Source organism: Labeo rohita, chromosome 21, assembly GCF_022985175.1.
Source record: "Labeo rohita strain BAU-BD-2019 chromosome 21, IGBB_LRoh.1.0, whole genome shotgun sequence".
In the NCBI taxonomy this organism is placed as follows: Eukaryota; Metazoa; Chordata; class Actinopteri; order Cypriniformes; family Cyprinidae; genus Labeo; species Labeo rohita.
The window spans coordinates 21,891,533-21,918,534 of NC_066889.1; the positions used below are offsets into that span (position 1 = coordinate 21,891,533).

At 36.8% G+C, this 27,002-nt stretch overlaps 1 protein-coding gene across 9 annotated transcripts in view; it reads left to right on the plus strand.

Annotated features, from left to right (window-relative positions):
• Nucleotides 1-27,002, plus strand: part of cacna1bb (calcium channel, voltage-dependent, N type, alpha 1B subunit, b) — a 135,415-nt gene continuing 108,413 nt past the window's right edge. For all 9 annotated transcript variants that reach the window (XM_051093527.1, XM_051093526.1, XM_051093528.1 and 6 more), the window contains exons 1-3: nt 1-759; nt 5,339-5,445; nt 10,522-10,661. In XM_051093527.1, the coding sequence (XP_050949484.1) occupies nt 498-759; nt 5,339-5,445; nt 10,522-10,661 (509 nt within the window). In that variant the 5' untranslated portion in view covers nt 1-497. The remainder of the gene's footprint in view (nt 760-5,338; nt 5,446-10,521; nt 10,662-27,002) is intronic.

Below are 27,002 nucleotides of genomic sequence, written 5' to 3' on the forward strand. Positions count from 1 at the left end.
TGGCACCATTCGTACCGTGCGCGTCTCCAAGTGGAATTGTTGTGTGGCAGCGGAAAGCAAATCATTGCTAAAGAGAAAGAAACGTTTGTGCGTGCATATGGAATACCTTTATTCGCGCGTTTGATTTCACCGACTCGTTTTTTCCGTTTAGCGTGACGCGTAAGTGATGGTGCACATTTTGGTTTCGTGACCTGTCAGCTGGATCAGGTTGTGTTGGATGGATGTGGCACGAATTGGATGGTTACACATTTTCCGTGGTTTGAAATGCACTCAACGGGAATGACATTTCTATGACAAGTTTCTATTTTGTGCAATTTTCTCAACAATGGAGTGAGGCGAGGGCGCACGGGGAAGCTGGTTAAAAGCGACTTTTGTATTTTTATTTCACTTCACATAGACTGATGGGGACTCTAAGTAGTAACAGATGTCTGTACTGTAATGTGCACTCTTTATCTTCTGTTTAATGCCAGTTTGGATTTTACCTGTTGGATATCTGCATGTCTAGGATGGCTCGCTTTGGAGACGATCTGCCCACCCGCTATGGAGGTCCAGCGGGCGCCGGGAGAGGGGGAGCCCGGGCGGGAGGTCCCTCGGGCGGTCAAAGAATGTACAAACAGTCGATGGCTCAAAGAGCCAGGACAATGGCTTTATATAATCCTAAACAAACCAAACAGAACTGCTTCACTGTCAACCGCTCTTTGTTCATCTTCAGTGAGGACAATGTCATCAGGAAATACGCTAAAAGAATAACCGAATGGCCATATCCTTAATCTTCAAGATTTATGCAAAATGGATATATCTTCAGGGCATCTACACTTACATATTTTATTTCAAACATGTAAATGCGCCCTTTTTAGATCTGCCAATGTCAAATGAACTGTTGCGTGCTGAAATGGTGATTGACACGAGATACCTTTTGTTTTCACGTGTTCATGCACTCTAAGGCATTTGGCAGCTGGTGGTCGTGTCAGGGTGTTGGCTGATCAGCCTTTTTATTTTCTAATTCAAACGTGGAAAATTCAAGCGCACGATAGGGCTTTTCATACTGCACTTAACCCTGGGCTAACGTTTTTTTCAAACCCGGCTTACAGACTAGTTTAACAATATCGTTTAAGCAGCGTTTCAAAAGGGGTTTGGCACCACCAAATGTATGTATACAGTGTGAAACAAGCGGCGTAAGAACGTTTCGGATAATTGATTACCAACAGACAACCAATCAGAAATCGGCACAGGGCTTGCTCATTGAATATTCATGTTCGTTTAGTCACAGAAACTTTAACGCGCTGTTTAGTTTCAGTGTCTAAACGGTTAAAACGTCGAAAGATGAAGATAAAATACGGTTTTGCTGTGTTTTACAGTGGTTGTATGTTTACAAAGACTGAGTAAGCAGTTGCAGGTCAGTTGTTTTATTTTTAGGATTATTGGCATTATATATGGGCAAATACTAACGGTTGTATGGTTTTCGAAATGTTTTGGCAGCAACGGAAATAGTGATGTGAAATAGCTGCCTTCACTACTAGGCTACTACTAGTACTACTATTACTAGTAGATTAGTAGTAGTGGTAGAAGTAATAATAGTTATGCAAATTGCAAAACAATAGTTAGTTACCATAACTGTAAATTGTTAACAGGCGACTTTAGCAGTTTAATCCAGAATAAGCAGGTGTATGTATATTGCTGTTTTACACTGGTTCATCCAGTCAAAGTTTAAAATCATTGACATTTTATAATTCATAATTCAAATGATTCTTCAAGAAGAAATGTATAAACCCAGGTCATTTTTAATTTTATAACACTGTAGTTGTGAAAAGCTGTAGCGCTCTCCAGGGTCCTGAAATCTCACCACTGATGTTTCAGTCAACAACATTTACTAGATTTTTAAAGGGATAGTTCACTCAAAAATGAAAATTCTGTCATTAAGTACTCACCCTCATGCTGTTCCAAACCCGTAAATCCTTTGTTAATATACGGAACACAAATTAAGATATTTTTGCTGAAATCCAGCAAGGGCCCTATCACAGTCAAGGTCCATAAAGTTATAACGAACATCGTCAAAACAGTCCATGTGACATCAGTCCTTCAACCTTAATAGTATGAAGCTGCAAGAATACTTTTTGTATGGAAAAAAAAAGACTTTATTCAACAATTCTTGACCTCTGTGTCACCCTAGCGCCATTTTGGAGAGCATCACAAACCATGCACATGTTATCCTCTGAATGTAAACAAAGCGTGGTGCATGCGTGTTCTACATCAACAGCACCACATACGTGAATTGTTTCGATGCAAAGAAAAGCGTGTGCATGCGTTGTGATACTCTCCAAAATTGTTAAGCAGAGGAGAAGAATTGTTGAATAAAGCTGCTATTTTCGTGTTCTCATAGACTATTTTAATGATGTCCTTACTACCTTTCTCAGAAGGGGTCAGAAAGCTTTCAGATTTCTTCATAAATATCTTAATTTGTGTTCAGAAGATGTACGAAGGTCTTACGGGTTTGGAACGACATGAGGGTGAGTAATTAATGACAGAATTTTCATTTTGGGGTGAACTATCCCTTTGAAGCACTGCACAGTCCTGCCTTTATTTTTGATAAATTCTTCTAGTTTGTTGTACGGTGCATTTAAAATGCATCTTTATGGAATTCAGGCATTCATAGGATGAGGTTTGTATAGCATGTGGAGATCCCTCAAGGGGGTGACAAGAATGTGATTGAAGTGGCCATTGGACCTTTCCTTTCCAATTCATTGCCTCCATGAATAGCGATTCTATAAAGACCTACAGCTGTAGGGAACAGGCATGGAGAAAGATCTGGAAAAATGGATCCTGTCCTAAGAATGGAATATAATGGCTGACCATCCATAAAGATGTTAGCAGCCTTTCAGTGTCTCCTTTAAAATGATGAAAAAGATTTTAGTAAAGACAAGATTGCTGGGCTTACACAAACATTTAACAGATGCAGTATGGTTGCACAAATGGCTGTGCTGAGAGAGAAACCATCATGCCAAGCTAATGGGTAATCATGATCTCTGCACTGTAATGTAAACATGTCTTACTTTTATGCCCAGACCTCTGCATGTCATTTCCAGCATGGAGGGAGGTAGTGTATTACTGCTAGTGAGTTTGAACATGGTCGTCTAGGAATGCCAAGGACACAATGGGATGTTGGACCTTGCTGGGGTTGCTCTGTCCTCATCACCTAATGATTTAGTGATTAAGTGTTCAAATGACAGAATCCGTCTGTCCTTGGTGGGCTATGTTGGGAAATTCACAAGTATTTGTTTTATTTCTGAGACTTTTAAAGGGACAGTTTTCATTCCAAAGCTGTATGACTTAAAGCTGGAATACCAAGGGTGTAGGTTTGATTTTGGCATTGGTGTGGACATAATGGCAGACAACGGACATTTAATTGTTTAAAATTATAAATTATTGCTCCAAAGTCCCGATCTGAATTGATTCACAAACCCACATCAAAGTCCAATCTGAATCAAATGATTCGCGATCCACACTCCGAAATTCCGTTCTAAACCAAATGATTCACGACCCACGCTCTGTAGCCCTGATCTGAATAATGATTAACAACATACAAAGTCGCAATCAGTAATTCAATTTAGATCAGGATTTTGGAGCAAGTTCATGAATTGCAAAACATGATTCAGAAACCCACTCCGAATTTCTGATCTGAATCAAAAGATTCACGAATCCTCTCCAAAGTTCCTTTTTGAATCAAATGATTTGCAATACGCGCTCTCAAGTTCCAGTCTGAATCAAAAGATTCACAAACCCGCTCCGAAGTTCCGATCTGAATCAAATGAGTCACGAGCCACGCTCTGTAGTCCCAATCTGAATAATGATTTGTGACATGCGAAGTCGCAATCAATAATTTGATTTAGATTGGGACTTCGGAGTAAGTTCATGAATCACAAATCATAATTCTCATAATCATAACTCTCAAGTTCCAGTCTGAATCAAAAGATTCACAAACCCGCTCCGAAGTTCCAATCTGAATCAAATGATTCATGAGCCATGCTTTGTAGTCCCAATCTGAATAATGATTTGTGACATGCAAAGTCGCAATCAATAATTTGATTTAGATTGGGACTTTGGAGCAAGTTCATGAATCACAAATCATAATTCGCGAAATGATTCAGAAACCCGCTCCGAAGTTCTGGTCTCAATCAAAAGATTCATGAATCCTCTCCGAAGTTCCAGTCTAAATCAAACAATTCACGATACGCACTCCAAAGTTCTGGTCTGCATCAAAAGATTCATAAACCCTCTCTGAATTTCCTGTCTAAATCATTCGTGATCCACACTCCATAGTCCCGATCTGAATAATGATTCGAACATGCAAAGTCGCAATCAATAATTTGATTTAGATTGGGACTTCGGGGCAAGTACAGGGAGCTGCGAATCATTAAATTGGCGAAATAATTCAGAAACACACTCTGATCTCTGATCAGTTCTGATCAGACACTCTGATCAGTTCTGATCTTCTGAATCAAAACATTCACAAACCCGCTCTGAAGTTCGGATCTGAATCAAATGACTCGCAAGCCACGCTCTGTAGTCCTGATTTGAATAATGATTAACGACATACAAAGTCGCAATCAGTAATTCAATTTAGATCAGGACTTCTGAGCAAGTTTATGAATTGTGAAACATGATTCAGAAACCTGCTCCGAAGTTCTGATCTGAATCAAAAGATTCACAAATCCTCTCCAGAGTTCCTTTCTGAATCAAATGATTTGCGATACGCGCTCTCAAGTTCCAGTCTGAATCAAAAGATTCACAAACCCGCTCCGAAGTTCCGATCTGAATCAAATGAGTCACAATCCACACTCTGTAGTCCAGATCTGAATGATGATTTGTGACATGTGAAGTCGCAATCAATAATTTCATGATAATTTCATGATCAATAAAGTTCATGAATCGGGAATCATTCAACTAGCAAAATGGTTCAGAAAGCCGCTCTAATGTTCCAATCTGAATCAAAAGATTCTGAATCAAATGACATGAATCCTCTCAGAAGTTCCGATCTAAATCAAATGATTCACGATACGCACTTTAAAGTCCCAATCTGAATCAAATGATTTGCAATGCATTAACTGTGTATCATCTTGCACGTTTATATGCACGTATATGACAAGCTGCAATTCAAATCCCTACTAAATTTTACACCGTTGTGGAATACACAGTTTTGCCCAGATTTGTGCTCTTATTTGTAGTCTGGATGGGTCGACACTATTTGGTAAAAGTCAGAAGTCGAAGTTCAGAATGTTTTTGAATTTGTTATGTTTGTTGTTGTTTGTTGTTATTCTGGTGTTTTTCCTTGACTCATCCACTCCATTTGAGTACCTGATCCTCACCACCATCATCGCCAACTGCATCGTACTGGCCCTCGAACAGCATCTCCCCGCCATGGACAAGACCCCCATGTCTGAACGCCTGGTAAGCATCAGAATTCTTAATTTTCTTGTCATTCACTCTTGATTATTAAGGTTTCACTTGTTTATCATATATCAGATTATTCATTTTTTACTGAATAAGACTGCAACCAATCTCTTAGGAGACAGAAACAGCGATGACAATGCATTCTGCAAAAAAGCAGAGCAAGTAAGAGATAACTGTGTATTTGGCTTGCTTTTCTTTCCGCCCACACACCCGACATCCCCGCTGGAGTATATTGATTGATCATTTTAGCGGTCTTGCACTGGTTGGCGTGGGTGATCGGTAAGCCGTTGGAGCGGAGGCTGTTATCCCACTCTCAGAGCTCCCATCCAAGGCCACTGAGAACCACCCAAGCACTCCACACAGGAGCCATGTCTACGTCTCATTAAAACCCTGCCTGCTGGGAACCATTGACGAATGTGTGCCTAACGCTGCTTCTCCATGATCCGAACTTAACCCGTGCAGAGCAAGCTTTGATCCACTGCCTTGCTCTTATTCCCCCGCTCGCGACCGCAGTTGTGCCTGTTGAGTCAAAATGATATAAGGAAGCTGCTTCAAAGTGTGCTGTTGCACAATTAGAGCAGGAACCGGACATGTTGGCGGATTAAGGCGGTAATAGTCTCTTTGTGAAGCTGAATATGCAGGCGGTGATGTTAGATTCCACACTCCCTGGAGGAGCACTGCAATCACAGAAAGGAAAACAGCGTGAGCCTATAAGGTCAATGGGATCCTCTCGAAAACAACTTCGTGATGCTAAAAATACAACTTCTCATTCTTATTGTGTAGTTTTATGGGGTTCGATTGCATTTGGTCGAAACCAAATGGATACATTCTCTAGTGGAACACAAACAGTATGTTTACACTGCTCTGCATCATACAGTGAATGTTTTTCTTTCTTTCTTTTTTGTTTTACTGAAAATGTCCTCTTTATAAATAATTGAATGCATAAATTAACTACCGGTCAAAAGTTTTTGAACAGTAAGATTTATAATGTTTTTTTAAAGAAGTCTCTTCTGCTCACCAAGCCTGCGTTTATTTAATCCAAAGTATGGCAAAACAGTAACATTTTGAAATATTCCTATGATTTCAAAGCTGATTTTTTAGCATCGTTACTCTAGTCACATGATCCTTCAGAAATCATTCTAATATTCTGATATGCTATTATTATTATTATTATGTTGAAAACAGCTGAATAGAATTTTTTCAGGTTTTTTTGATGAATAGAAAGTTCAGAAGAACAGCATTTATCTGAAATAGAACTCGTTCGTAATGTCTTTATCATCAATTGATCTTTTGATCAATTTAAGGCATCCTCACTAGATATAAGTATTAATTTCTATAATTTCTTACTTTAGAATGATTTCTGAAGGATCATGTGACGCTGAAGACTGCAGTAATGATGCTAAAATTTAGCTTTGATCACAGGAATAAATTACATTTTAAAATATATTCAAATAGAAAACAGTTTTTTTAAATAGTAAAAATATTTAAATTTTTTACAGTTTTTGCTGTACTTTAATCAAATGCAAGCTTGGTAAGCAGAACACACTTCTTTAAAAAACATTAAAAATCCTACTGTTCAAAAACTTTTGACTGGTAGTGTACTAACTTACTATATAAATATGCACTACCATACAAAAGTGTCGGGTCAGTGCATTTTTTTTTCTTTTTATGGTTTTAAAGCAAGTCTGCATTAATTTGACTGGGTTAAACGTATTTATTTCTCATATATATATGTGGAATGACATTGGAGCACTGTTAAGAACGTGGTGATTTTCAGCAATTAAATATGGTTGGTATCTCCCACTATGGTGCTTTCTGGTCCTTTTTTGCAACTGTATGCTTTGATTTTGTGGAAATGAGCAGCTTGGATGTGCATTTCCATGCAACAAAAGCATATGCGTTTGAAATGCCATCACGAAGACAAATAACCGATGACAAAATTTTCAAATTTGAGTGAACTGTTTGAGTGAAACTGTGTGTGTGTGTGTTTGTGAGATTCAAAGCAGTCCTTAACTGAAGAGTTATTGCAGTTTTCATTGTTCCCTGTAGCAATGGTTCAGCTTCAACCTGTCAAATTCATCAACAGCTTGTTTAGTTAAAACTGCAGCGCAACCAATTCCCTACCTGTTGCCGAGCTAAACTTGCCCCCCGATACCCAAACACTACAGACAGGATGTTCATTATTAATAAACCCTTTGGACCTATACATAATAGATTGAAATATGCCGTCTGCCGCCACGCTCACTCATTTCTCCGCTCCCATAAATCATCCGTTCCGCACAGCCTCACATCTGCTCCCGCGAGCACATTTTGCCAAGTGATTTCATAGAGACAACACGACAGGTGCTGTCTAGCACTACAGCGATAATTAGACTATTATTGGGAAAATACACACCAATAGAGTGCGATTTTACTTTGGGTACCTTAAGGGAGTGTTCAACACAAACTTAGTTTTTGTTTGCTTAATTATTTTTGTGTTTGATAATGAAATATTATGTAATGCGTTACTGAAGGCGCAGTTCTTTTTACAGACAGTAGAGAGATTTAACACTGCAGCGTTTTCCAAGCTATAATCATAAAAAGGCATCAAGCTGTTGTTGAAGACTGTCGTAAAGGATTATATCGCCAGGGCAAGGTTTCCATCAAAAAGAGGGCCATAAGAAGACTTATTTGCAAGCGGGGTTGATAATTGCACTCATAAAGTGGGAGGGATTTCTGAGAACAGAGCTCTGGAGAGGTTAGTCCGGTGTAAGTGCCTGTAGAGCCGTAGGGCTCTGGTGACATTAATGGGAATGAGTTCAAAAGCAATGTGACATGCTGTAGCCAGGACTGAATCTTTTTAAGTACATTCTTCTAACAGATTCCATAACACATACTTGGTATTTTTGGCATGTTTTTTCCAGTTTTACTTGGTTTATATGTACACTACCTGTCAAAAGTTTTTGAATGTTTTTTAAAGAAGTCTCACCAAGCCTGGATTTATGGCCTGGATTTATCCAAGCCTGGATTTTCCAGAGTACAGCAGAAACAGTAAAATTTTGAAATATATTTACTCTTTAAAATAACTGTTTTCTATTTGAATACATTTTAAAATGTCATTTATTCCTGTGATCATAGCTACATTTTCAGAATCATTACTGCAGTCTTCAGTGTCACATGATCCTTCAGAAATCATTCTAATATGCTGATTTGCTGTTCAAGAAACACACAGGATTCTTTGATGAATATAAAGAACCAATAGATATATGTGTCCCAATGTTGAGAGAAGTCGGGAGTAAGATGTTACTGAAGTTCTAGAATAAATGTGAACATGAATTAATCGTCACTCGCAAAAAACCCCAAAAAAAAACAGATTTAGTATTTCTCAAAATGAGTAAAACAGTGAAATGCAACTCAGAATATGACGCAAATAATTAAATGCAATAATTAAATGTTAAATAACACAAATATCCTTTATATATTTAATAAAGACATTTATAATTTTACAAATATTACTATTTCAGGTAAATGCTGTTCTTCTAAACTTTTTATTCATCAAATAAACCTGAAAAAAATTCTACTCAGCTGTTTTCAGCATAATAATAATAAATGTTTTTTGAGCAACAAATCATAATATTGAGCAACAAATCATAATATTAGAATGATTTGTGAAGGATCATGTGATTGGAGTAATGATTTGATTAATGATGCTAAAAATTCAGCTTTGAAATCACAGGAATAAATCACGTTTGAAACAATATTTAAAAAGAAAACAGTTATTTTAAATAGTACAAATATTTCAAAATTTTACTGTTTTGCTGTACTTAGGATATAATATATTTACTTTATTTAGTTATATATATTTTCAGTCAAAATGGAGCACGATTTTACATCATGTCACATCTAGGGCCCTATAAAATCCGTTTTATTTTTCCCCAAATTCCGTTTTATTTTTTCCAAATTCAGTTTTTTTCCGTTTTGATTTTTCTGGATTCCGTTTTTTTTTTCCATTTTAATTTTTATCAACTCCTTTTTTAATGGTTAAATCAAATTTTATTAATGTCTAATTGATTAAAATCATGAAACGTATACAATTTCACATCAATTTTAATAAAGGTTTAACAAAAATGACGTGTTTAGAGCCCTATGAAATGTTTTATTTTTTCTCACCATATGTTTTATTGTTATCAAATTCTGTGTTTTAGCATGTCTAATTATTTGAATGCATACTTAATTTATTCAAATTTATTCTTAAAATAGCCTTATGAAAGGTTCTCCCTCAGAAATTCAGTGTTGTGTATTTAAAATCTTCTGGTTATCGTAGGCATAAAACATTAGTTTCATTTATCTTTTAATTATTAAAAATTAAGCAAACTTTTTTTTTGGCAAAAAGGGGAATTTACTATTAAAATTAAAACATGGAAGAATTGCTGTGTGATTATACCCTAAAAAATAATGTTTGTTTTATTTCAGTAGTAGTAGTAATAATAGTATTTCTGGCACAATGTCTTCAAGTTAAACCGGAATTTTATTTTGACAGGTTGCCGCGTCTACCTTTACATGTCTGTGTGATATGATGCTAGTTTTCCTAAAATGGAACGGTCAAATGCTGAAATCACAGCGAGCGTCACGCGCACTTCAGTGTGTGTAGTAAACAAAACCGCTCGTCTGCTCCATTCATTAAAACAGAGACACGCAGAACATGCAGGACTCACATTTAAATGGTATTTTTGCGGTGTAATATTTACAGATACTAGTCAATATTGTGGTTTGATTTAAGTGTAATGACCTACTTTTGATTATTTAATTCAAACTTTGACAAATTCCGTGACTTTCTGTGTTATTCAGTAAATTCCGTTTTTTATGACTGGATTCTGTGATTTCAGAAATCATAGGGCCCTACACATCTCCACCATCCCAGCAGCGCAAACCCATGCATCTTGACCTATTCTATGTGCATCTTGAAAAAAGCAAAAAGCTTCAACCTATATTCTCTATTCTGCTTCTATCTTTCTTCCATGCATCAATAGGCGCTTTCCTCTTTCAGATGCACAAAAAACAAGTTATCCTTCTTTTTGCTCTCTCTTCCTGCAGGACGACACAGAGCCCTACTTTATCGGAATATTCTGTTTCGAGGCCGGCATTAAGATCATCGCCTTGGGCTTTGTGTTTCACAAAGGCTCTTACCTCCGCAACGGCTGGAACGTAATGGACTTTGTGGTCGTTCTGACAGGGTGAGTCCACAGCTGGAAAGGCAGAAACAGTTTCAGATGGATGTATATGTGTGTGTTCTATGTCTTCAGGAAAGTAAGGGATCAGCTTTGTTTCTTTGTGAAAGTGCCTGTTACAAAGTGTTCTGGTCTGGTTCCCTTCTGTGTCTGTGTAAACATTGCCTTCTGGCCGATCTTGTACTCATAAAAAAAGTTGAGAGTTTTTAGATATTGGAGCTCATTTCGAATGGGATTCTTTTTCCAAATGATGCTACAGTCATTGACAGAGGATGCCTTTCATATGTGGATTGCAATGTCTGTAGTTTTTAGGTAGGAATAGGAGTGTGTTTGGATGTGGGTGTTATAGAAGGCCATCCTGAAACCCACTGAAGTAAACATTGAATATGTGAAACAAGTGAGAGAAAGAATTTATTATCTTATTATGCCAGCAGTATTTGAACTGTTATTTTACTTAGAATGTTAGCAAAAAGGTCTAAATCTATAATGAAGGCGCACCAGGCAGCACAACAAGAAAATTTGCCTTTAGTTACATTATTTGACAAAGGTCAAAATAAATGAGGGCTGATGTTGTGAAAAATATGCCGCACTCACCGACACTCCTACCTGGACAGGATTAGATTTCTCAAAGGGACCGTCGGCAGAAAAATCTGTAATTTATGTTGTAATATTTACTGTGGTTGTGTGACAGGATTATAATGAAGTTGGTCTGTGAAATTCACAGTGGTGGACACTAACGAAGTAGTTGTACTTCGTTACTGTACTTAAGCACAATTTTCAAGTATCTGTACTTTTCTGGAGTAGTTTTATTTTAAGTAACTTTCACTTTTACCTCACGTATCATAACATATCATTACTTCTTATAATATATAATGTGCTCAGAGACGCAGAAGCAGTGTCTGATTCATGAACAAAATGATTCTTTTCAATGAACCTGTAAATCGATTCGCAAATCGCACCAAACGATTCATTCACGAATTGGAATGATCCGATTCCAGCTGTTCTCGAGTCGACAACTCATTGATTCAAATGATCCGTTTAGAGCAAGTCTCCAGTGAACTGAATTCACAAATAACAACCGGGAGATTTTGTGACCGTGCGTCATTGAGGCAAAAAGTAAGTTACTAATGTTGAATTTTAGGATTGTTTATTCATAACCATAGTGAAAATAAGTAAATATTGTTAGCTGATGCTAACTTCCTAGCTAACAAGCTCGCTGGTGCTAATTTGAGGTATTTTTTAGATATAAAGTCCAAATATTTTTATTCAACCACCTAGATAGATTACATCTGAGGGAAAAAGAAAAGATGTGATGTCCAGAACATGGTAACTACAGTAATTATCAAAATGGGAAGTGATGCCCTCTTGGGGCATTGGCCAGGGGTGTTTTTACACCACAGACAAGGTTTGAGAGGGGGAAAAAAACATGAAAATATAATTATATTTTCCTTAAAATGTTCTTGCTAATTTCAGGCTTTATTCTCATGTATAACCATGACATTATGCACAACAACAAGCTTTTAAACACCTTTTTTCTTACTGGTTAGATGGTCAGTTACATTGCAGTGTAAGCTTCACAGTGAATATTATTGCATCCGTCTCATTAACATAGTCCTTATCAACAACAAAAATGTATTTTTACTCCATATAGTGTTTATTTTGGGAAAATCCCAGGTAATTTAAGCAGTAGAATTATTAAAAATATGTGCTAATATAAAATTTAACTAAGTAGCCTATATAAAATCAGTACTTTTTTACTTATGTACATAAAAAATCGGGTACTTTTGTACTTTCACTCGAGTAAAATTGAAAAAGGAGCACTTTTACTGGAGTAATATTTTATTATACTTATCTGTACTTTTACTTAAGTACTTGATTTGTGTACTTCGTCCACGACTGGAAATTCAAATTTATCTTTTGCTGTTAAGTAAAGTCTGACATTGTAGAATTACGGAGTTTTGGGGCTGTTTTTCAAATCAGTTGTGATTTCTAATACAGATTAACTTAACTGCTTTCTTCTTTTTGTCCCATGGGTGAAACAGTTTAGGCCATTGTCTGCATGTCCAAACTTTCGTAGCTTCATAAAATTATGGTTGAACTACAGATGTCACATGGACTATTTTAACAATGTCCTTACTAACTTTCTGGGCCTTGAACGTGGTAGTTGCATTGCTGTCTGTGCAGGGTCAGAAAGCTCTCGGATTTCATCTTACGGGTTTGGAACGACATGAGGGAGGATAATTAATGACAGAATTTTCATTTTTTGGGTGAACTATCCCTTTAAATCATGTTTGGTAAGAGCTCGATGCTAATCGCGCTAAGCACTTAGTGCTGAGTTGTGTGAATAATGTGCAAGCTGTAATGAGCCCAAATTTATATGCAGTATTTTTGCTCTTTCAGCACATTTAGTGTCTGGATAAGCTGGATTGTGATTGGTTAGTGAATAAAATGCCAGGGAATTTTGTGCTGAAATACAGCAAGAAAAAGTTGCTCAGTCTTACTTATCATTCAGGTTTTGAGTTGTAAAATATTCATGGCTCAGTGTTTCTAGGCGCTTTAGGAGGTGAGAGTGAAGTTTTTAACTTGCGTACCTTTGTGAATCTATGCTATGAGCCAGTGCACTGCTGAGGCGCAATCTCTCTCCTGCTGTCTGGATCACCGATGCAGGGCTGCTATCTGTGTGCTGTGCAAGATGATGAAGTAGAGCAAATTAAATGTTTCAAGTCTATAGTAATAGACTTGTAAATGTGTCAAATGAATTTCACAGAGACGATTAGCTGTTCTCATCTCACATGTGTAATGCTCTACAACTGACACTATGTAAAAATGCTTGTATCAACATTTTTATATATAAGCTGCTCTCAGAATGGGAATATTTCACCCAAAATAGAATTAATCACAATTTTAAAAGTTATTTTTGCAAGGAACACACACAAAAAAGAGTTTTTTTCTCTCTGGGTGTCTTTTCTTTTAAAATGGAACAGGCTTTTCTGTCTGATCTGTAACTGTAGTGAAATTGCATTGTTTATTTTCAGGTGTCTGAACTCTTAACACCTGCTCTTTATATTGTGGTCCATTTCAGTCCACAGTTTGTGTTTGTCAAGCTTCCAATTACACCTTCAGAGACTATGGATTTATGGAGCAGATAATGGCCATTCTGAAAATGGACTTGACAGATAAATCAAAGATGGGCAGGGATTAAAAGCCAGCGGAGTTTGAGTATGACAGACTGTGATCATTTTTAAAGAAAGAAGAAGAGGCAGCATAGAATAGATATAGATGGGTTTTGGGGATCAAGATTTTAGTTGGAGATCTGAAACTTTTGTAGGATGCATTATAAAGCTTATCGAACTTGCTCATGAATATTAATCAGACATTTGTCCAGTAGTCAGAAGTGATTTGCTGAAAGGCAGGTTAACTGGGCGCTAGCCAAATTAGGATTGCAACTAAGGACTGCACGATTAGGGTGAAAAAAAATGTAAAGTTCTCTCTCACAGGGTGCGTCTCAATCAGCTCCCTTGTTCAGTAAGTTCAGTTCAGTGAGTCAGCCATTTTAAGGGCTGTCGCAATCGCAAATTCTTTCCAGTGCACTGGAACGTTCACTCCCTGAAAAATCCCACAATGCATTGCAAATTCTAGGGAGCATCAGTGTTAATTCCTTACCGGAAATAACATAACATTTCTGAAACGCAAAATATAAACCACACGAGTCAACATGATAAATATAATGACATGTAATGGAAGATTTGAAAAGACAAAACATTTTTTAGTGTATTTCAACAAACACACTTCGCTAGACAGGTAATGAACACATATAATTAACATTTAGAATTTAATATTTGGCTGAAATGTTGTTCAAAGAACATTTCAGTTTCTGTTTGTTGTTTATTAAGTCCAGCGATGATGTTCTACAATGTTGTCTGTTGACATTGTACGTATTGATGTCACTGGAATTTTAGTGAACACTGTCCCAACATGCAATTAGCAGCGAACTTACAAGTGCCCAAATTCTTGTACACGATCTACTGATTCAAGAACTTGGAAGCTAGGGAGCTGATTTAGACGCACCCACAAAATGGTTTACTGCTGTTTATGCACTGAATCAAGCTAGTGATAAAACTTAACACTGTTCCTATTAGTAAACATTGTGAAAACCATAGACAATCTTGGCAGCTGTTGTAGTAAAAATGCAGTATGCTTTTGAGAGAGTTCCACATGTAATGCTCATTTAATATGTAAAGATGTTAGCCAATCATAGCAGTGGGCGTTTACATTGAAATCTCACAGCAGACACGCCCCTTCCAATGGAGCGTTCAAAGGGCTAATTACAGAGTAGAATATGACCATTTCTAAATTATAGTGATTTTTGATTAAAAAAAAAACAACTATGATTATAAGTGCACCTCAGGAAACATACAATAATTTAAAAATGCAACACTTCACTTTAAAAAACAGCGTAAATATGTATTTTATTAAATTGCAGCCTTTGTGAATTTGTGAATTTGATTTTAAGCATGCAGCTCTGCCACTTACCCTTTTTTGGCAGGTTTGTAATGTCCACAGGTGTCAAAAACAGTTGCCAGAGGCTTTTCCTTGGTCTTACAATCATTTTTTAATGCAGATTAGCAAAACAAGATTATTTTTTCACCGTATACTCATTTTGAATGGCATCGCCATTCCCATACCCAGACATTGTGCTGTTATTACCATTGGCCACTGTTACCTCGACAACAGCAGTCTGGCCCATGCTGTCCTCAGGCAACCTGGTTAGGCCTTGAGACAATGGCATGCTCTGTTCTTTTATATTTTTCACTGTGATCGTCCACGTCTGCCGCCCACTGCTCGTCTGATCCGATTCCTGCGAGACACTGCGGATTTCACTCCCTGTTTTATGTGGATACATCATAATGGCTCCAACACTATTAGCTGTAAAGCTACATTCACACTGACAGTGATTTTTTTTGCTGGAAGACGTTATTTATCTTTGTTGATATAGGTGGCGTTTGTAACGTAAAATACCCTAATGCTATTGATCCATCTGTAATCTAAAAACAAAAGAGATGCTGTATATATATATATATATATATATATATATATTCATAGACCCATTTTGGGTTTACCCAAACAGCCATTTCTTTAATATGAAGAACATTTAATGATCTAAAGAACCTTTTTCTACTATATCAAACCTTTTTGTACTTTCATCCTTTCATCTTTCTTCTGTCAGGCTATCTTCATCTTGTCTTTCCACATGCAGTGAAAGCGGTTCTGGTCGCATGTACTTTATCTGCTCATTAATTTAAAGATATCTTGGCTGAAGGTGAAATCTCAGTGGAGTGTTTTTGCGGTCTTTTTAGATTTATACTAAATGATTGTTTAGCTCCTAGTGGTAGCACAGTTATCATCCTAAGGATGATATTTTTAATGGGCGACATAGAGAGCCATGAGACACTGCCTTGGCAGAAGTGATGGAGAGAACCTCACCGTAAGGGGCTGTAAGAAGCTTTTTAAAAAAGAGACATTTTCTGAGCTTAGTTAAAAATGAGCCACTTGGAAAAATGGAAGAATGTAGACGCCAGGTTGTAGACAAAAACGGACAGAAAGAGAAATTGAAAGGCCACGTCTGTCAATTTCACTACGACTGACATACAATGGTTTCTTAACACAATATACTTATCTGTGACTTTTTAACTGTGTCTTTTGGATTGTTTTTTGCAGTGTAGTCCAAAATAACTCATCAATACTTCTCCAATTTCTTTTAGTAATTCATCCTGACATTGAATCTGGTCAAGTTAGTCACCTTCCTGTCTGTAGAGGCAGGTTGAGTTGAGACATGGAGCGTGTTGAATTACAGGGTCGCTTCATTAGGTTTGGTAATAAACACAGTGTTTTTAAAGCTTGCTGTGAATTTGACACACACGCAGATCATATAATATAACAGGCTATAGATTTTCTAGATTGAGTAATATCAGTTATTTGCGCTAGAGTGCGTGTATATGGGTGCAGTGATTTCCACATCAGAGAGGATGTGATGTTTGCCCATGCTGTTCCTCTGCTCTCCGCTTCGTTTCTCAGTAAGTGTCAGCTCGAGCTGGCCTAACCCTGACTTAACTCAATATTCAGTTGTTTAATGAATAGGCCGGTGTAACGGTGTTGCTCTGGGCAGCAGCAGACCTTTAATCTACAGCCATCACACAGCAAAAGCCTCTAATAGGAGAATAAATCTCCTCCCCTCCCCGCTCTGAGGTTCAGATCAATAGTACAATGTCCAGCAGGAACAAAGCGAGCAAGGCAGGGAAGGGAGGAAGATGAAGATAGAGTAGTCTTCTGACGGAAATAAACGGCAGAGCATTTGTAGTTGTGATCTATGTTTTGTTTTTTGTTTCATGTTTAGTTTAGTTTTTACTTTGTTCTGTTTTGCTTTTATTTTATATACAGGTGAGGTCAAAAGTTTACATACACCTTGCAGATTCTGCAAAATGTTAATTATTTTACCTAAATAAGAGGGGTCATACAAAATGCTTGATATTTTTTATTTAGTACTGACCTGAATAAGATATTTCACATAAAAGACATTGAATTTTTAAAAATGACCCAGTTCAAAAGTTTACATACGCTTGATTTTTAATACTGTGTTGTGACCTGAATGATCCACAGCTGTTGATAATTGTTCATGAGTTCCTTGTTTGTCCTAAACAGTTAAACTGCCTGCTGTTCTTTAGAAAAATCCTTCAGCTCACACAAATTCTTTGGTTTTTCAGTTTTTCAGCATTTTTGTGTATTTGAACCCTTTCCAACAATGCCTGTATGATTTTGAGATCCATCTTTTCACACTGAGAACAGCTAAAGGACTCATATGCAACTATTACAGAATTCAAATGCTCACTGATGCGCTAAAAACAATGCATTAAGAGCCAGGGGGTGTAAACTTTTGAACTGAATAAAGATGTGTAAATTTTTCTAATTTTGCCTAAATATCATATTTTCATTTAGTACTACCCTTTAGAAGCTACAAAAGATTCCTAGAAGACAAAATAAGTTAAATTTACCCTGATCTTCAAATTCAAAAAGTTTTCACCCCCCCGGCTCTTAACATGCATTTTGTATGATCCCTCTTATTTTGGAAAAATAACTGACATTTTGCAGATTCTGCAAGGTGTATGTACACTTTTGACCTCAACTGTAGCTGAAACATATAAATATTTATTTTAAAGTTTGGTCACCCCTTAACAACTGATTCACACAACATGAACAGTAAATGGTGTTAATCGGAAGACTAATTTAAAAATGTAAGTAAACAACTCACACACTTATACATAACTACTGTGTTACATCAAAGTATGACTTCAAATGGCATGAAAATGATCTGTGGGAGTTTTTAGTGAGAAATCAGCTTGGTGAAATTTAAAGTAAATCTCTGTGTCTGTGGCCAATATTTACTGAGCTTTGATGACTGATGATCCAAAAAATTCAAAAATAGTTAAAAGTTTGCTATTAAAATGAATAGCTGAACATAAGTTCACAAATAAAATATATTGTTTATGCCTTGAGTTATAATTTTGGTATAAATGTAAAATGCTTAAAAATAGTTGGCTTTAATAAACAGAATATCGATTACATTGGTAATGTAAAAAATTTAAAATAGATTTTTTTTTCTTTTTCTAATAGTGAAAAAGCTGTTTATTTAACCAATAAAATGTGACTGGGACATGCATTTACATTTAATTTAAAAAAATCAGTGCAATATAATGAGAAAGAGATTGAGAAAAACAAAATAGCATTACATCTGCATTCTATTGTTATGTGTGTTAGCAATTTGATGTACCTTGGTCTGAATGGGCAGAATGTTCTGCTTGATGGAATGTTAAGCCTATGGCAAAATCCTCATTGGTCAACACAAGTTCATTTGAGCCAATCCAAACGAACCCTCAGGTCAAACAGATTCCTCTCTAGTTCAGTTCAAAAACCTGGTACTCTAGTATCTACAGAGGATGCTTTGCCTTAGCTTGTTACCATGGTTACAAGCCCACCTCCCCCTTTCTGCGGTCACAGGCAGTTGAACATTCAGTAAGTAACAACCAAAACCGCGGTTGACCTCTTCTGACCTTTAACACCGCTGTGATGTCTTTGTGGAAGTCATTTAAAAATGCCATTAATCGTCTTGACAGCACCCAAGGCTCGAGCCACGCGTTAGTACTATTAGCTACCTTTGCCTTAACGATCATTGTTTGGCTACTTTAATTAGCTTGTTTTACAGCTCCAGGGCCTGGTAGAGTGGATGTTTCCATCTTAACTCTATCTGTCTCACATCTGTCCGTGTTGACGTCAACTCTTCGACTCAGGTTGAGTCTGAGCGGGTCGAGTTAATGGCGTAGTCTGTGCTTTTTCTTGGTTCTTTATCCCACTCAGAATATTCAGGACTCCGATCAGGGCTGAGGTCGCTTATCCAGGAACACAAAGTGCTGACTTCAAAGAGTCGTGTTCAATTCTGCTGTCTTTCATGTGTTTTGGATGCAGCGAGACAATGAGTGGCTTCAAAGTGGTAGGGACCCGGCCTTGCTTTGTTTGCGCCGGAGTCAAAGAGATTCATAATGGAGTACCATTTGAACGTGTGCCAGTGTCTCTTGTTGCGCTGACAGACAACAGCAGGTCCTGCTCACATTTTGGAGGTTATTAAAATCCTTGTGTATGTGTTTTAACGATGTTTCACTCATGAGCAAATCAGTGTTTTGGAGCAAATCCTTTAAGAGAATGAATCCTACTTTCAACTTCTACACTCTTGAAAAAACAAGAAATTGCAGTGCCAGAGGTGTATAGTATGTAATCAATCTGTCAGTCAGTCTATCTATCATTCTATCGCTCTGTCTGTTGTTCTATCGATCTATCATTCTGTCTATCTGTCATTCTATTGTCTGTCACTCTGCCGTTTTCTGTCGTTCTGTCATATCATTCTCTGTTGTTCAGTCTGTCAGTCTATGATTCTATCTGATGTTCTTTCTATCATTCTATCGTTCTGTCTGTTGTTCAGTCATTCTATCACTTTGTGAGCTTATCTATCTATCTATCTATCTATCTATCTATCTATCTATCTATCTATCTATCTATCTATCTATCGTTTGATCGTTCTATCGTTCTCTCATTGTTCCGCTATCTGTCTATCTATCTATCTATCTATCGTCTGATCGTTCTATCGTTCTCTCATTGTTACGCTATCTTTCTATCTATCTATCTATCTATCTATCTATCTATCTATCGTTTGATCGTTCTATCGTTCTCTCGTTGTTCCGCTATCTATCTATCTATCGTTTGATCGTTCTATCGTTCTCTCATTGTTCCGCTATCTATCTATCTATCTATCTATCTATCTATCTATCTATCTATCTATCTATCTATCTATCTATCTATCGTTTGATCATTCTATCGTTTGATTGTTCTATCGTTCTCTCATTGTTCCACTATTTATCTGTCTGTCTATCTATCTATCTATCGTTCTATCATTCTCTTGTTCTATTGTTCTATCTATAGTTCCTCATTGTTCCACTATCTATCTATCTATCTATATATCTATCTACTGTTCTCTCCATTGTTCCGCTATCTATCTATCTATCTATCTATCTATCTATCTGTCTATCTATCTATCTATCTATCGTTCTGTTGTTCTATCTGTCTTTCTGTCTATCTATCTATCGTTCTATCGTTCTAACGTTCTATCTATCGTTCTATCTATCGTTCTCTCATTGTTCCACTGTCTATCTATCTATCTGTCTATCTATCTATCTATCTATCTATCTATCTGTCTGTCTGTCTATCGTTCTCTCCATTGTTCCACTGTCTATCTGTTCCACTGTCTATCTATCATTCTATCGTTCTATCTATCATTCTGTCTTATTGCTATCTCCATTGTTCTTTCTATCATTCTATTTATCGTTTTGTCTGTCGTTCTGTTGTTTTCTCTGTCTTTAAGGCCTACAGATATTCACATTTCAAGTCTTTTAACCTTTTACCCCTCTAAACCTTTAAACAAGTCTTTGTCTAGCCAGCATATGTCTTGACAAACTTTGCTTTTCTAGTTTCTAGTATTATCCCAATGTTTGGCCTCCTCACTGTGTGTTGATCAGTGATGCACAGTGTGGATTTTCAAACTGTTGCAGGAAGGTAGCAGCTTGTCACAGCCGTTCCTCTATCAAGTGAAGCCCTCAGGGAATGTTTCTCTCTCTGACTTTTTTCCGCTCCCTTTGACTGTACTTCTCACCTATTGTATTCTTTCATCATCACTTTGCTTTATATCTCTCTTACCTGATGCCAGCCGTATGTTTCCAACTGCGGATCCAGATAGTACGATCGTTATGACACTCAGTAGAAAGGGAACGGTAAAGTTCCTCTTAGTGAACTTAGGCAACATTTAATACAAAGAAAAGTACAGTAATGTTGTCTTGTGATGTCCCTTGACATGTTTCTTTTTTGGAAGCACAGTGCTCCCGGGTCATGAGAAAAGCAGTTTTGACTGGCATTTGATATGGTGGATGGCTGCAGGCCTGGTGCATGTTCCTTTTCTCTGCCTCTCCTCAGCAGGGTACAGAAGGGATTTCAGCCTCATTTGAAAACCACAGTATATGTGCTGTAATCGCACAGTTTCTCCTCTCTGTTTTCAGAGATGTCTCCCGAGTCTATTTGCATCTCTCCTCCAAGTGTTTATTTTTCCTCAGAGAGCTTTACCTAAGGATTTAGTTCGATCTCCAGTCAATATCATTTGTTAGATAATAGGTGTGTCCATATGTGCAGGTCTGTAGTAAAATTTGCATAGGCTATAATTGATTATCTTCCATAAACACCCTGTGCTGAACCTTTTTGTTAGATTAGTTGGACTAAAGTGTGTATTTCATCTCACTTAGGAACAATGCCAAGTGGCTTATGCACATCATTTATGTACTGTCCAACTTCATCATTTCTATCATTTGTGTTGCTGGCCAGATGGCACACTTGCCCTGGAGTTGTCAAGCAGAGAGGCTTTCAGTCTCTCATTCTCTCTTTCATTTAAGAGCACCAGGTGGGAAGTGACCCTCCACTTGGCACCATTTTTGTAAAGTCACACTACTATATAGCATTATTTTGAATTAAAATTTTAATTATTGCTTAAAAAAATACATTTTAAAAATTGTTCTATTTTACTTTTATGGTCTAGCTTTTGTACAACTCTGGCTTGCATAAGAAATTTAACATTGTGTTAGAGCGAGTCAGTGTTCGTTTAGTTTTTATGAATATTTTGAATTATTTATTTTTAGATTTTTATTTTGAGTTACATTTTTTGTCATTTTGTTTTGTCTTTTTAAATGAGTTTTCTCTTTTATTGAATATTTATATAGTTTCCATTCATTTTTATGTTAGTTTTACTTATTTTAGTGCATTTTATTGTATTACAGTACATAAAAGTAAATAAGCAATGTTATATATTATCATTATTATTATTATTTTTTTAAGTAACTAATTTTTTGACGGTTTTCGTTTTAGTTTAGTTATTAACCATTTTGCATAATGCATCTTGTATCTGTGGATAAAAGCATCTGGTTATCCAGACTTTTTATCTATTATTTAATAATAAAGTTGTGTAATAGGACTCTTGATCAGCTTTTTGTCAGCTCTGCCATGTGTAGTGATTGCAAGAATCATATTGTATTAGAATAAAGCAGTAAACCACAAAAGACCAAGTTTCACAGTGATTTTACCATAATTTAGAGAAGTTGTTAAGCATGATGTAATGCACTGCAACCCTGAACCCTCGAGTGGTTTATTGCTTTAATGATAGCAGCAGCACTATGATGAAATACACCAATGTTACAAAATAAGTACCTTTATTAATAGTAATAATCTTAATAACCAGTTTTCTAGCAAGCAATATAGCTGAGCTGTAGGCTGTTTACAGTTGCCAAGCAACTTGACTCATTAATATGGAACTCATGTGGTATTCTGTTGTTTCCTCTCACAATAGGACAGACTTAGATTCAAATACTCAGCAGGTCAACACCTGCACTGATTTTTCTCGCTCAAGTCTAAGTGAAGATTAATACCCATTATGTAAGCTGAGAGGGTCAACAGTTAAATGACAGTATATAACAACTGATCAAGCAACAGCTGGAACAGATGCAGAAGACTGTCTTTTCTCTCTTCTATGATTATCACCGAACTAGACGTCATGTTATGCACGTGTAGCAATATTTTTCAGCACTGACGTTGAAAAGGTGCGTCTTTTGTTGTTGTCATGTTTGCAGTCTTAGAGCTGAGGATCCTTTTGTATATCATTGCGTTAGTGTGTGAGAAAGCGAGAGGGCAGTACTTTGTAAAAGAGATGGTGACATTTGCGTCAGCTTCTTAACAGAGCCCTGCTGCGTATCTCTCCCCCTTAGGGAGGGGGTCACCTTTCAGCTTCATTGTGCGCTTGACATGACCGTGCCCCCCCTGTTTGTCTCTATGTCCAGAGAACAGACCTTTTTAAGTACACTTGAAGGAAGGGTTCATGCGGGGGAAAGCCTGTAAGACAGATGACACAACATATATCAAACGCAGACTTGTCTAGACGATCGCAGTGCTTCCTTGTAGAATATTCGGAATATTCAGCACATCGTCCTTTGGCACGTATGGTGCTTTGTATGGTACTTTGCTATCTTGTAGTCATATCTAGTGAGCTTTTGGTAGACAGAACTATCATATATAGAGAGCATGCAATATTAATGCAATATCAGGTTGTATGAACCTGAATAATTAGGGCCTTAGCGACAGTGGTGCAAGGACCCTATTGGAATTGCACAGTTTCTTCTTCGAAATGAATCGCATTTTTGAAGGTCTAAACATGCTTGAAAACTCATGAAACTTTGCACACATGCCAAAAGTGGTAAAATTGCCATCTGATATGGGTTTCAGAAGTGGGTGTGGTAAAATGGCTCAATAGCGCCACCTATGAAATAAATAAACAAAAACAAAGTGCCCTGAGCTGTTTCACAAACATGTATGAAATTCAGTAGACACATGTAACACGCCAATACCGAAAGTCCGAAACCCAACAGGATGTCTGTTATTTTGATTTTTCTCTGCAAATTTTGTGTTGTTTTTGCCATTTTTAGGTGTTGTATTTAAACAGATCAACATTAGATTTGGTCAGTGTAATCTAAAGCCCTTTGTGACGTTAAATTGGGAAGATCTTGAGTTTTCCTTGAAGGGCGTGTCTGTAGCGGCCTGATGAACTTCGATGTTTCTCCATGGAAAAGAAGTTGTCGTAACTCAGCCATACAATGTCCGATCTGTCTGATCACACATTTGACAGTTGTGGCCTGAACACATCTAAAGTAGCGCCACCTGCTGGGCAACAGGAAATGACTTGTTTTACACTAACTTAAACATGCGATGTCTGATCTGCATCAAACTTCGCATGTTTAGGGAGAGTCCTGGCCTGAAGACATCTAAAGGCCAATATTCTGTTATAACCATAGCGCAACCTGTTGGTGACAGGATATGTCATGCTTTACACTAACTCAAACATTCCATGTTCAATTTGCACCAAACTTCATATGTTTGATAAAAGTCCTGGCCTGAAAACATCTACATGCCAATATTCAGTTATAGTCATAGCGCCACCAGCTGGCAGCAGGAAGCACATATTAGTGACTTTGACAAATTTCTCCTATATTTACCACTTTAAAAGCATATTGGTCGTTCGATATTTTCCTAAAACCACCGGGTGGCTTTAATTAAAGCTATGTTTTAAGCTTTTGTCACATTAGTTTTATAAGAAGTGCTGTCTGGCTCTCTTATGGGCTATGAAATGTGATTTCATAAAAGTCAGTTTGAAACTACCATGCTACTCTGCTTTTGCAGTATGCATACTATGCACAGTATGCAACCGCAATGTCGACCTGACCTTCCATTTCCAACGTGACACGTGAACTGTAAGTAATATTGGCTTGTTGTATCATTATTCATCAGACTGCCTAGAATGATAATGTTTTGACCCAAATTGCGTCAAAAATGCAAAATTACAGTTTTTATTTTTCATTATGCTGAATGGAAGATGCTTGTTGATTTACTGTAAATATATATTGTCATGTGACAATTATGCAGCATAGAGTTATTTTAGTATTATTTTTATGCTATTATTGTATTTATTCATAATATGACCTTTTATATTTTTAGTTTTTATTTAAATTGTAGTGTAAGTTTTGCCCAATTTTTTTATGTTTCTGTATTGCTTTAATTAATTTTTATTTCAGTTTTAGTTTTAGAACTACATTTAAGGCCACATTTTAAACTTCTCTCAGTTAGTTGCCTAAAAAGCATTTGTAATTTTTCGGTTTTCATATGATATTTTATTTTATTTACTTCAGCTATTTTTTAGTTCTCAATTGCAATTTTAATAGTCTTAGTTTTAATAACAATAACAACATTGGTTTGAAATATTTATTATTGCATGTCCTATTTAAAGGGATAGTTCACCCAAAATTCTGTCATTAATTGCTCACCCTCATGTCGTTCCAAACCCATAAGAACTTCATTCATCTTTTTGGAACACAAATTAAGATATTTTTGGTAAAGTTAAGGTTGAACCACTAATGTTTCATGGACTATTTTAATGATGTCCTTACCACCTGTTTGGGCCTTGAACATGGTAGTTGCATTGCTGTCTATGCAGGGTCAAAAAAGTCTCAGATTTCATCAAAAATATCTTAATTTGTTATCCGAAGATGAATGAAGGTCTTACGGGTTTGGAATGACGTGAGGGTGAGTAATTAATGACAGAATTTTCATTTTTGTATGAACTCACCTTTTAAGAAAAATAGGAGGCAGTATTCAGCGTATACAGCTCAGTATGCTAGTATTCCATTCTGAATATAGCCTGAGTTTCCCTATAATAATTTCAAGAGCTTTGCCCGGAACTTATGCGAAAGACAGGATTCTGTGAAGATTTAGCTCTCCATGTTATTGTAGAGTTATTCTGGTCAACTAGATGTGTTTGTCTGTCGCTTAAGAGGGGGGATACAGGAGAGGAGAGGAGGAAAAAAACTTCACACAGCCTTATATATTCTCTCTCTGAACTCTGTTTGTGTGAGACTTCAAACAAACCACTCTGCCACTCTCTGCTTATCAGTCTCTCAGTCAACACACAACCAGGAAAACAATCTGCCTCCGTCTGCCTGAAAAAGCTCGCCTGGCTTCTCTTCTGCCTGCTGTTGTGGCTTTTGGCTTGCTGTTCATTCTCTTTTATAATTAGATAAACAGACTAAAGTTTGGAGATTGACAGAGAAGGCTGAATGTCAAACCAGGCAGCGCTTTTCTCATTGTATGTCAGGCACGCTGCTTTTTTTCCTAACAGAGAAAATGTTTTTGTGTAAAAAAAATTAATTGGATTTAGAGATAAACGGGAAATTCATAAGTGAATGTTTAACAAAGAGAGTAATACAAGGTTGAAAGCATGTGCTGGGTATATATCATTGTAATTATACTGAGTCAGAGCCCATGTTCTGTCATTTTATTTGATTTTGAAACACTTACGCTTCTTTGCTATATACTCTTATACTTATTTTGATGCAAAGTTATACAAAGTAATTGTTTTTGATACCATTCTACAATTTATTCTGGTAGCTAAAGTGTCTGTAAAATGGAAAATTCAACCAAAAAAGAAAATTACTCACCCACGTTGCAAACTTGTAAGACCTTCTTCAACTTAGTAACACAAAGTAAGATATTTTTGTTGAAATCCGAGAGCTTTCTGACTTGTACAGTCGGACAGATGTCTTATGGGTTTGGAACAACATGAAGGTGAGTAATTAATGACAGAATTTTCATTTCTTAACTCAGAAACTTTTGAACAACAATGTATATACAAAGCATAAATATAAGGCTAATGCAGTGACACATTTATGGTTTCATTTCCCTACAGTGCCTTCAGCAAGATGTGTCATGGTATCTTTAGGATGTGTCAGGTTGCAGCCACTTCTTTATATTTGACATTGAATGTAGCTTTACGGCTCATTTCTGAGCCCTTGCGTAACCTTTAATTCAATAGCATTTTATCTTCTGTGTGCCCAAGACAATGCAGATTGTCACAGAGCGCTTTAATGTAATTTTGAGGCTGGCTGCAGGCCCTGAAGGCAGTCAGAGAGAAAAGCAAATTTTATTTGTGGCCCTGGATCTTTATTAGTCGCTCAGTGTGTCATTAGTGTTTAGACATATTTGTTTAGTTGTCTGTGTGTTTGTCGGGAGAATAAAAACACACTATGCGAGATAGAGGAGCACAAGCGCTGCTAGCAGTACAGATACAGATACACAGATACACAGATACTCTTGGCTGACCTCCAGCTG